Source organism: Eleutherodactylus coqui, chromosome 13, assembly GCF_035609145.1.
Source record: "Eleutherodactylus coqui strain aEleCoq1 chromosome 13, aEleCoq1.hap1, whole genome shotgun sequence".
NCBI lineage: Eukaryota > Metazoa > Chordata > Amphibia > Anura > Eleutherodactylidae > Eleutherodactylus > Eleutherodactylus coqui.
Genome location: NC_089849.1, coordinates 100492714 through 100505356, shown reverse-complemented (window position 1 = coordinate 100505356; position 12643 = coordinate 100492714). Strand labels below are relative to the sequence as shown.

The window sequence follows — 12643 nt, the reverse complement described above, 5'->3', positions numbered from 1 at the left end:
CCATTGAAAAATACAACTCGTCCCGCAAAAAACAAGCCCTCATACAGCGACTTCGATGGATAAATAAAGGAGCTACGATTTTTTAAAAGGGAGTAGGAAAAAACAAAAATGGAAAAAAGCAAAAAAGCTCAGTCACTAAGGGGTTAAGGCAGCAGAAACATTGTGAGTTCAATCCCTGCTTGGTTCAGGTAGCTGGCTCAAGGTTGAGTTAGCCATCCATCCTTCGGAGGTCAGTAAAATAAGTACCCAGCTTGCTAGGGGGGGGGAGGGGGGGTAAAAGTTGCCTGGGAAAGGCAATGGCAAACCATCCCACAAAAACAGTCTGCCAAGAAAACGCCACAATGTGGCGTCATCCTAGGAGTCGATAACGACTTGGTGGTTGCATCAGGGGACTTTACCTTTACCAGGGAGGTGACAGGTTTAAAGCAAATCTTCCTAATTATCCACCAAATAAATTTGTCATTCCGGGGGCTCTAGGGAAGCTTTCTGCATAAACACAAAGGTCAATCCCTCTGCAGCGCCACCTATTGGAAGGCAGCATTCCTTCAAATCAATGTACGACTTTTTAACAAGTCTGCAAAACTATGATTGGGAATTGGAAACCAAGAAGGCTGACAAACCTCATTCTAGTCAATGGAGACTGCTAGACAATGTTGGTGTCAGGAATATGACAAGTCTAGCCCCACCATCATTGTCATTGCTCTGCTCCTATAACAGAGCAGAACAAGGGTAGTGAGCAGCAGGAATAAAAGATGGAGTGAACACAGTCTTAGGCCGGGTATGGTTTGTCCGACACTTGTCCCATGTCAAAGCCCCCTAAGCCAGAGTGGAGACGGGCTACAAAGAGCATCTCTCGCTCTAGAGGACCTGCCCTGTATTCCACAGACAACCCATTGGTGTCAATGGACACTGCACGATGCTTCGTCTTTGCTGCGCTGACGCTGCAGTAGAACTGACCACTTACTGCCAGGTTTTCCCAGAGATCGTCCAACACAAAGACCCCCTTTTAAGAACTTACATGGATCGTAAGTTTTTCATGTCGTGCTTTAACTTCAAGAATCGAATCCGCGCCATTGTTACCACCTGCTGTCTCCACAGCGCCAGTCCGTGAAGAGTGACGCTGCCGGAATCTGACATCAGCAGAACAGACTCGTCCACCTGAGAGTACACGTCTCTGTCTTCATCTTCATTTTGGTCAGATTGGGCAAACACACCGTAATCTTAATGGAAGAACACAAATTTAAAAATGTTAAGCAACAAGTGACAACGCCTGTAACCGGACAAAGCAAAGAGATTGGAAGTCTGGGGGGACTGCAAGACAAAGATGGGGATAGTGAGTGAGGGAAATACCAGCCGCTCACACTGTGTCTTTAACCCCTCAAGGACCGGCCTGCTTCAGTCCAAAAGGGCCAGACTGTTTTTAGGGGTTTCACCCATGTGGTGATTTTACGGCTAATAAAATTATTTTTGCCGCATTTCTTTTTTTCGTGACATATAGAACTCATTTTTTTCTCATTTTTTAGTTTTATTAAGGTTAAAAAGCTAAAAGAAATGTTTGTTTTTTTAATTTATAGTTTATTTTTTAAATAAGCATATTTTTGTTAACATAAAGTATAAAGTATAGAAAAGGGTTTCTCATTTTGATATATAAATTGTATAGTCTTGAATCACAGGGAACATATGGAGATGGCTTAAGTTGGCATCAGTAGTAGGTCTTTTTCTTTGATTTATATTATATATATATATATATATATATATATATATATATATATACACACACACACACACACACATACATATATATATATATATACATATACATATACATACACATATACACACACACACACACACATATATATATACATACATACACACATACATACATACATATAAATAAAATCATGTATTTGTTTTTTACTTAGTTTCTGAACTATTTTTTTTAACATCTATGACCCCTTCCCCCTCCCCCCACTTTCCCCATGGCATCATGTAAGATCTCTAGGGGTCATTTACATGGTCTTTTTTTTTGCTAACTTTTTCACTATCTGCAGCATCCATAGGAGCCCCAATTCAAAGGAAAAACATCTCCCTAGTGTGACAATAGTCACTAACAGAGCTGATCTGGGTCTGCTAAGACCCTGCAGCTCTGCTGAGCCTGTGAGCACACATTACTAACCCTTCCGCTTTCCCAATTCCCTACATAGTGCTCATTGAGCGCTATGTAGCCTACAAAAGAGAAGGCAGAAGCAGTAAAAAACTGCTTCTGCCTTTTCCTCTAAGTCCTCAGCTGTGACTAACAGCCGAGGAACCGAGCTTTAATACTGCCCCATATTTCTTTCTATCGGCGCTTGATCCTCAACAGGGCTAATAGCTTTCGAAAACAGTAATGCATTGACATTTACCTCCTTTTTCAATCTCTTGCTCTCCCTCCAGTTTCAGGAAGACGTCATCCATTGTTGTAATAGACACCCCGTAGCTCATAATGTCCAGCCCCACATGTTGGTCAAGGTGAGAAAACAAAGCTGGACAAATAAATTATACATTTTTCAATAATATTTTACATAATTCTCCCATCATGGCTGTCACCCACATTGTGCTTATGTCCTCTTTACAACCCCACCACCACCACAACTACTTCTCTATATATGTGTCCGACTCCATTGTAGCTCTGGTGCTCCATTCCATGAACCAGGTAGATCACGATGTACAGATCTATTGGTTCCTTTTGGATAGCAGCGAGCTGCAGAGCATGGAATTGTATAAATAAACCTAAAGAGGCCTGTTATGCAGTGATGGCCTGTACCTGGAAATGAGTCCATGTTGTCAAAGGGCAGGGTGAATGTGAGATCCTCTACATTCTGGGCGGTGAGCCGGGCGCTGGAGATGTGTTCTTGTATAACTGAAGTCATGGCATCTGGATTACAAGATGGAGACATCTGCATCCTAATGCACCAGGTGCAGCGGTAAAAAATAACGACGGCCGTCAGTATTTGTGAGCCAAAGAAACGGTATATTGGAAAGAGTTATACATTTCTTCCATGTTTTTTCTCTAACCTCCTCCTGGTTTTGATTAAATAGACAAGGACACTGAATAATAATCAATATACTGATATGTGAAAGTAGCCTAAGGGTGAGGCCACAGGGACATAAAGAGAACTTCCTACTAAAATCCCTAAAGGCTCATCAATAGATAAGCAGGGACCCCCAGCTCCAATCCCTGGGGCCACTGTCACTGCGGCCAGTGGAGGAAGCAGAAAGCACCAACCACAGAGCAGCGGCAGCTTCTGTTTTTACAGAACAAATACATTTTGAAAAAATGATAAACCTGCAAACATACAATCTGAGTTGAAGGGAAAATGTGATCAGTATCAGAAAGGGGGAAATGGGGAGGGGGGGGGGGGGAGATCCCAAAAGATGCAGTTCTGATGTGGCTTTTAACCCCTTCCCAACATGCAACAAAAGTGTACAGCACATGTTAGGTGTCTGTATATTATTTTATTACCTTTTTAAAACACATTCTTTCGTCCCTCAAGGGGACTTGAAGATGGGATTGTTCATTTGCTGATATACTACACTGCACTACCTATGTTGTACGGTGTAGTGTACTTTTGACAGCTTATCAATCAGACCACCTGCAATCAGAGGCAGGGTATGATAAGCTGGCACAGTTGCAATGGAAACGCATCAGTAACCCACAATTGCTTTTTCTTGGTGCTGATGGATGACATGGGGAGCCCCATCGCCCTGTCTCCCACTTATAAGATGCGATTGCTATTGATCGCAGCATGCAAGAGGTTAATCGGTCAGGACTTGAGGTCGCGCCACCTGAGGTTTCTTAGTGACCTCCATTAAAAAAAAAAATTATGGCTGGGCACTAAAGAGTTAAAAGATCGCCTCATTTGGCTTATTCTTCATACATTCCTCTCAGCGACTGATCGCAAATGTATCATCTGTCGGACGCCTGCAGACGGCCAGGATGGATCCCACTTCGAGAATTCTCACAGCGGGATGCGGACCTGTGCCTCTGCACAGCCCTGTGACTCACCGTCTCCCAGCATCTCCTCTGCTCTGTGATGCGTCGGCTGCCGCCCCGCCAGCGCATGCGCAGAGCGGAGCGGAGCCAGCGCCTCACGAGTGACATTTCTGTGCAGACCTCTGCGAGACCCGCACAGAAATAGAACATGCTGCAATTTGTTCTCATGCAGACAAATCACATCCGTCTGCATAGGATTGCATTTTGTGATGCAATCCCATGCAGGCGGGAACGGGCGGAAATTCTGTGAGAAATCCCACTGCGCAATTTCCACCCGTGTGCAGGGGGCCGTAATCTGAAATTATGAAAAATGAGCTACGTCTGACCAATGGTATCTGGAAAATGCATTTTTACAGGGGTTTTTGTGAATATTCACACAAAATATCCAATATTCTGTTTAGTAGTTGTATCACACAGGGGAACACTTACCTAAGACTGAAATTTTACACACAGGTCTTAGATAAGTGTCGGCAAAGTAAGATGGGCCAAATATAATAAGACGCACAAGCCTCTTATTAACCCCTTAGTGACCAAGCCTGTTTGCGCCTTAATGACCAGGCCAAATTTTGCAAATCTGACATGTGTCACTTTAACATGGAAAAACACCAGAAAGGTTTTGCATATCCAAGCGATTCTAACATTGTTTTTTCGCCACATGTTGTACTTCATTTAGGTGGGAAAAAAAAGACCAATAGAATTTGTCTTTATTTATTAAAAGCGCCAAAATTGGGAAAATGTTGAAAAAAAATCGTCATTTTTTTCACATTTCCAACTGCAATATCTCAAATACGTGCAAACACAATATAGAAATTTTTGCTAAGATTTATATTTCCATCCGTTTACTTTATTTTGGGCGCACATTGGAAAAAATTTTTTTTTTTTTTTTAACCATTTAGGAGACGTACAAATGTAACATTACTTTTCAGCATTTTGAGGAACACTTTGTTTTCCTACACCAAGCCAAGATTGGAAAGGCTCATAGGAGTCAAAATGATAGATACCCCCACTAGTGACCCCATTTTAAAAACTACACCCTTTAACGTATTCACTGAGGGGTGTCAGGAGTATTTTAACCCCACAGTTTTTTTCAGGAGTCAATGCAATTTAGTGAAAATTAGGATTTGCACCCCAGAATGGATACCCCTGTTTGTCCCGTGCTCAGAAACATACCCATTGTGGCCCTAATCTTACGTCTGGATGCACAATGGGGCCCAAAATGAAAGGAGAAACCGGTGGCTTTCGGAACAGAAATTTTGCTTGAAGGAGATTTAGTCCCCATTGCCCACTTGTAGAGCCCTTGAGTGACCAAAACGATGGAGAACGCCCACAAGTGACTCCATTTTGAAAAGTAGACCCCTTAACGAATTTATCTAGGGGTACGATGACTTTTTTGACTTCACAGTTTTTGAATGAATCTAAAAATCATTACTCACCTCCCCCGGCGTTCTGTCGCGCTCTGGCAGGATGTCGCTCGCTCCTAGTCCCCGGCGCAGCATTGCTTTCTGAATGCGGGGCTTGAAATCCCCGCCTCCAGAAAGCTAATACACACGCCGTCAGCCAGTTACAGCCATTCAATGACATCATTGAATGGCTGTGATTGGCTAAAACACACGTGGCTTCAGCCAATCACACTATTCAATGACATCATTGAATGGGTGTGATTGCTAACACATGTGCGCCTTCAGCCAATCACAGCCATTCAATGCTGTCATTGAATGGCTGTAACTGGCTGACGGCGTGTGTATTAGCTTTCTGGAGGCGGGGATTTCAAGCCCCGCATTCATAAAGCAATGCTGCGACGGGGACGAGGAGCGAGCGGCATCCTGCCGGAGCGCGACAGAACGCCGGGGGAGGTGAGTAATGATTTTTTTTTTTTACACTTTTTTTTTTTGTATTACCGGCGTATAAGACGACCCCCGACTTCAGAGCAGATTTTTCGGGGTTCAAAAGTCGTCTTATACGCCGGTATATACGGTATGTCATTTTAAAGACAGGACTATTTTCTATAATACACATGAAAATTAGGATTTGCACCCCAGAATGGATACACCCGTTTGTCCCGTGCTCAGAAACATACCCATTGTGGCCCTAATCTTACGTCTGGACGCACAATGGGACCCAAAATGAAAGGAGCAACCTGTGGCTTTCGGAACAGAAATTTTGCTTGAAGGAGATTTAGTCCCCATTGCACACTTGTAGAGCCATTGAGTGACTAAAACGATGGAGAACGCCCACAAGTGACCTCATTTTGAAAAGTAGACCCCTTAACGAATTTATCTAGGGATACGATTACTTTTTTGACTTCACAGTTTTTGAATGAATCTAAGCCAAGCCGAAGGAAAAAAAATACGATTTTAATTTTTTTGGTAATTCTGTCATTTCAAAAGCAGGTTTTTTTGCACCGCACATATATGAATGAAGACTTGCACCCCAAAATGGATACCCCTGTTTGTCCTGTGCTCAGAAACATACCCATTGTGGCCCTAGTATTACGTCTATATGCACAATGGGGCCCAAAATGAAAGGAGCAACCGGTGGCTTTCGGAACAGAAATTTTGCTTGAAGGAGATTTAGTCCCCATTGCACACTTGTAGAGCCATTGAGTGACCAAAACGATGGAGAACCCCCACAAGTGACCCCATATTGAAAAGTAGACCCCCTAACGAATTTATCTAGGGGTATGATGAATTTTTTGACTTCACAGTTTTTGAATGAATCTAAGCCAAGCAGAAGGAAAAAATTATGATTTTCATTTTTTTGGCAATTGTGTCAATTTACGAATGAAGACGTTCACCCCCAAATGGATACCCCCGTTTGTCCCGTGTTCAGAAACATACCCATTGTGGCCCTAATCTACTTAAAGGAAACATAGCTAGGCCTATAATGGAAGGAGCACCCATTGGATTTCAGGGTACAACGAAATAAATTCCAGTCCCCATTGCCCACTTGTAGAGCCATTGAGCGGCCAAAACGATAGAGAACCCCCACAAATGACCCCATTTTGAAAACTAGCCCCCTTAACAAATTCATCTAGGCGTGTACTGCGTATTTTGACCCCAAAGTATTTGAATGAATCTAAGCAAAGCAAAAGGAAAAAATTACGATTTTCATTTGTTTGGCAATTTTGTCAATTTAAAAACAGTTTTTTTTGTCCAGTGTACATAGGAATGAAGACGGTCACCCGAAAATGTGGCCCTAATCTACTTACAGGACACATGGCTAGGCCCATAATGGAGGGAATGCCCGCTGGATTTCAGGGCAGAACTGAATAAATTCCAGGCCCCATTGCCCACTTATACAGAAAAAAAGGCGCTCAACAAGCTGCTCCTGGTACTGCAGGAAGGCGAACGTTCCCGGGGCTTCTTGTAAATTACGTATTACAGGTAGCGGTCTGAATAGCGCCGGGCTCACGTAGCCGTAGGCGGAATCTGCTTGCGGAGGCCTGCAGCGGATTTCAGCTGTGAGCCCGGCTGTGACCCTGCGTACGGCCGCGTAATGTACTGCGCATAACAGCCAACTCACAGAGGCGGTTTTTTGTTTATATTTACCGCGCCGTCGCTTAGAGATGACCCGGTACCCGCAGCCCGTTCACAATGTGTTTGCACATGGGCTGCGAGTATATCCGCGGTCATAGAGCACAATGGGCTCTAGGTCGCGGATATTCGCGGTAAAATATAGCATGCCGTGTTCTGTTTCTGCGAGTGGATTACATAATTCCGACCCGCTAATTGGGGGGAATTGTGTAATCCAATGCATGTGATTGATCCGTGGATTACCGCTGATCAAGCGCATGCAGAACCTGTAATTCCTCTCCGGTCATGCGTGACCGGCCTAATGTTAGTTCGCTACTTTATCACGTGACCGGGGACCGCTCAGCGAGGCCACCGGTCACTGCTCCAAGCACTCAGCGACCGTTGGTCGCTGGGAGCAAGGCGATTTAAAATTTCCTGGGCTCCCCGCCTCCTGCGAATGTGTCCGGCATTTTGCCGGCGGGCACATACCCAGTAGCTGGCAGGATCCATGGAGGATAATCGCATCTGGATTCAAATGCAGAAGCCTCCGAGAAGATGTTTCATCTCCTCTCACCGATCGCATCGGTGAGGGGAAATGAAACTGCCACTTTTTAAAGAACTTTTACGTGATCGCCATTATGCATTGGATAACGGCGATCACGTGACCAGTAACCGCATACCGCGGCTCCCCGTGACATCTCCAGGCTCTTGGCTACCTTTGGTAGCCAGCAGCAGGGAGATTTTACATTTCTTGGGCAATATTTCACTTTTGCGCATGCGTCCGCCATCATGCTGACGGGCGCATGCGCCGAAGCTGGGGTAAGGTCCACGGAACAACATCCCACCAGGGAACAAATCCGGGACCTTGGGTACGTAATTTCATCCCCCCTTACGGATACGATCCGCAAGGGGAGATGAAACTTAAACTTTTCAAACTTTTTTTAACTTTTTTTTTTACTTTTTAACTTTATATGATCACCGTTATCTGATGGATAACGGTGATTATATGACTGGAAACCGCATACAGCGGTCCCCAGTCATATCTCCCTACACTCGGTTATCTGTGACAGCCGGGTGCAGGGAGATTTTGAATTTGCCGGGCTCGCCGGCTTCTGTGCATGCGCGCCACATCGGCACATCGCAGAAGCCAGCGGGGGGTCCCGACACCGGTCGGAGGACATCGGCGGACCTGAGGTGAGTATTTTCACCTCCCCTCATGGATCGGATCCATGAGGGGAGGTGAAACTTTTCTTTTTTACACTTTTTTTCACTTTTCCGCGATTGCCGTTATCCATTGGATAACGACGATCGCGGTACCGGGGACCGCTCACCGCGGTCCCCGCTGACATCTCCTGCCTCCCGGCTACCTACAGGAGCCGGGAGCCAGGAAATTTTAAATTTCCCACGCTGCCGGGCCTTCTGCGCATGCGGCTGACGTAATGCCGCCTGGCGCACATGCGCAGAAGGACGGCTACGGGGCCCGAAGCATTGGGACAGCGGGGAGCCGTGCCGCGGACCTCGGTGAGTAATTTCAGCTGCTCCGATGAATCCGATCCATCAGAGCAGCTGAATCTTTAACTTTTATTGCAGTTTTATTTACTTTTTTGCGATCGGCGCTATCGATTGGATAGCGCCAATCGCAATGCCGGGGGGGGGGGGGGGGTGTCCGAACAGTCCGGGATGACAGCTCCATGCTGTCAGATACCTGCGGACACTGACAGCATGGAGCTGTCACGTCCAGAGCCCGAGGGGCTTTATTCTCTGCAGGACACATGTTTTTACGTCCTCAGAGAATAAAGCCCACTTCGGGAGGACGTAAAAACACTATGGGCTGGTCGTTAAGGGGTAAATTTTGGTGCCTCCTGTGCCGGCCTGAAATTTACGGTAGATCAAACCTGCCATGGATTTGCGCTATAACTTAAGAGTTTGTGAAACCACAGAACATCCGTGGCATTTTCATGCAATTTTTTAAAAATGTTTTCCCAAAACGGTAACTCAGTGCTGCAGTTCTGTTACTATTTTGGAAAAATCCCAGCAAAAGTTAGGACATGGCCGCAACATTGTAATAAACCCTCACTGGATGTAAAGCTTCGGATACATGCCTTAGGTGATAGCCAATTCCCCACTTTCTTTTCAGGAACAAGGAGGATCCAACACATTTTAAGTACCCGTTGCTGAGGACAGCCTTGCGATCTGGAGTCAGAAGGAGAGAGAAACGTGAACGTTCTAGAAGACAGAATTTCCACATTTGCTACAGACAGGATTAATAATAATTGCATTCAGCTGCATCTCTGCAAAAAAGCATCGCTGTGGCTCCCAACTCTGAACACACATTGCGGATCACCTTGCACCAGTAGGGCAGAGTGCAGAAGAATATAGCAAACCTGTCAGGTACATTAAAGGCAATAAAGTAGTGACAGACACACTGATTCCAGCAATTTGTCCTTTACCATATTGTCTGACCATAAGATGCATTTTTTTTTTAGCAAGAATACATCTTGGTAAAGTTTCCCTGCACCTTATAGTCTGAATGGTCTCCCGCTTCTGCCAAGATCAGAGCAGTGATAATGCGGCTCCTCTATCAGCAGCTATGCTTTCACTTTGTATAACCCTTGAGTGATCCCAGCTCAGCCCACCTGCAGATACTGCCTAAACGTCTCTCCATCTTTCTTCTGAAGGCCCATTTACACGTAACGATTACTGCTGAAAATTCATTCAAATGACTGAAAATGAGCGATATCGTTACTTGTAAACGCTGCCATCATGCACTTTTTGTCTGAATGAGGATTTTAAGGTGAACTTAAAACCCACCGTTCAGCCGCAGGCAGATAAAGCATCTCTTAATAGACCGCATGCTGTGTTCTCCACAGGAGTCGAGGGATTACATTGTATTTTGCCAGGAGCTCCGACGAGAACAATGTAGCACAGCTGGGCATGTGATTAGTGTGATCACACACTGGGCTCTGCAAACAGCTCCTGGAGGCTTTTTTACATGCAAATGAAGATGATAAAGTATTAATGGATATTAGTGTCCATTAAAACTTATACAAAAAGTTTGCTAAAACTTTCAATCATTTGAAAGATTATCTTTGCGTGTAAATGGGCACTCAGTCTGCTGAATCCTGTCTCCATCCCCTAGCACACAGGCAATCTGTGACAATGACATGAGGATGAACTGATAGACAAAGCATTTAAAAGGGGTGTTTGAATTGTGGTTACAAACCACATTGAGACCACAACCGGAAAACCGCATGGAATTTTACAGTATTTTGTAATGTCTTTTGATGCAATTATGATAAACAATGGAACCGCATTGAAAGCAGCATGAAATTGTAGCTAAGGTGGTTTTTCGGGTGTATTTTTGATGCGGGTTTGCTATCGGGTAGGTTGCTGTTAGGTTGACATTCGTGATACCTGTCATGAGTCGAAAAACTGTGCCAGCACTAGCATCATATCTATTAAGCAGCTGGCAGGCAATTTTAGGGGACATTTGTCTCAGGCCCCACAGATTAGAGGTGTGACCTAATACTGCAAGCAAAAAGTAAGTGCATTAAACACTTTCTACCGAAAAAGAAACACCATGCCTGGTCAGAGCAGCCACACATTGCTGAAGGATTACCTGGAATGAGTAGAATGGCACATTTTGTTTATTTTACATGCACCGATTATATGAATTTGGAGAATGTAAGGAAAATGTTGACCCATAATCTCCTACCTGCAAGGATGTCAGCCTCATCCATGAACTGAGTGCTGAAGAGAGTGACCCGATCAGATTTACCCTTCTGCAGTATGGTCCACACATGGTATCTAGATAATGGGTCAAGGCCAGCCGTGGGCTCATCTAGTAGGAGAACCTGGTCAGACATAAAACAGCCTGGTAAGGGGTCCCATTGAGGAAGAGGACTGAATAAAGGGCCCAGAAGGGAATCGCTAAGCTGTGCTGGAGTGGATGCAAGAAACCTATCCACAAGCTGTAATAACGTCTTCCAGATACCATATTCCTTGTGGACAGGTCTCCTCTGACCAGCAGAAAGCATCATCATTTCCTGACAGCTATTCATTCATATAGCGCATACATATCCTGCAGCACCGCACAGTTATCAGTTACACCAGGAGCCCGCACAGTTATCAGTTACACCAGGTCCTGTCCCCAATGGGGCTCGCAATCTAAATGCACATATTAGCAAGTGTTAAAATGCACATATTAACAATTCATCACCAGTATTAGTCTGGTTTACATATTCCAGAGATGTGATTCCCCCTAATTTTGTTCTAGCCTCTGGCTATGAGATTACTTCTTACTAAATCGCCATATTGTGCTTCTGCTTAAGACATAAATGAAGCACAGATTTTGATCTCTTTTTCCTTGGCACCAACAGCAGCACAAGCTTTCCGCCCTAGTTATATACTACTACTTTATAATAAACACAAGGTGGAAGGGGCTAGTTGTCTTTGTTATAGACTTAGGGAGTTCGAGTGAATTAGTGTTTAATTTGATTCATTAAGAATTCAATTTTTTCTCATATTACACGGGCACAGAAATAACCCCATATTGGGCTGCTGTTAGGATTAAAGATAAACAAATTAGCAATAGAAATACACAAATGCAAATATGGTCTGTTTCTAGGGGTATTATTGTATCTTGTCACCACCGGAAGCTAGGGGTTTGACAGCCCTCACATAGAGGAATGCCCATCACGCCCCTAGCTCCCGATTGGCTGTATTGTGGTCCAGCAGGCCGGGAGGATACTTGTTCGGAAGGGGAAGATACACCTTGCTGCCGCTGCCAACACTGTCCTCCCCCAATGCTGTAGCGCTGAGATGACCCGGGCGTTGGCATGCACACTGTTTCCCCCTGTGCTACTGAGGGCTACTCCACTCCCCATCTGCCTGCCTCTGAGCAGTGGTGCCGGTGCCAGCTGCTGAAGGAGGAGGAGGCAAGGGAGCAGAGTAGCCGTCAGCGGCCGCATGCATTCCGGCGCTTAAGGCTGGCAGCCCTGTCACACTCCTCCCCGCTCCGTTGCCGCGCTCACACCTCTGCTCACTGCTGTCATCCTCAAGCCGTCCGCGGTCTGTCCGTCCATGGTACAGCTGC

The 12643-nt window shown here is 45.1% G+C and overlaps 1 protein-coding gene across 2 annotated transcripts in view; it reads right to left on the bottom strand.

Moving 5' to 3' along the window:
• Positions 1–12643, bottom strand: part of LOC136587770 (ABC-type organic anion transporter ABCA8-like) — a 146722-nt gene that overhangs the window by 75563 nt on the left and 58516 nt on the right. For both annotated transcript variants that reach the window (XM_066586533.1, XM_066586532.1), the window contains exons 15-19: positions 11264–11402; positions 9651–9741; positions 2807–2946; positions 2406–2525; positions 1019–1220 (exon numbers count right to left, since the gene is read on the bottom strand). In XM_066586533.1, coding sequence (XP_066442630.1) covers positions 1019–1220; positions 2406–2525; positions 2807–2946; positions 9651–9741; positions 11264–11402 — 692 coding nt within the window. The remainder of the gene's footprint in view (positions 1–1018; positions 1221–2405; positions 2526–2806; positions 2947–9650; positions 9742–11263; positions 11403–12643) is intronic.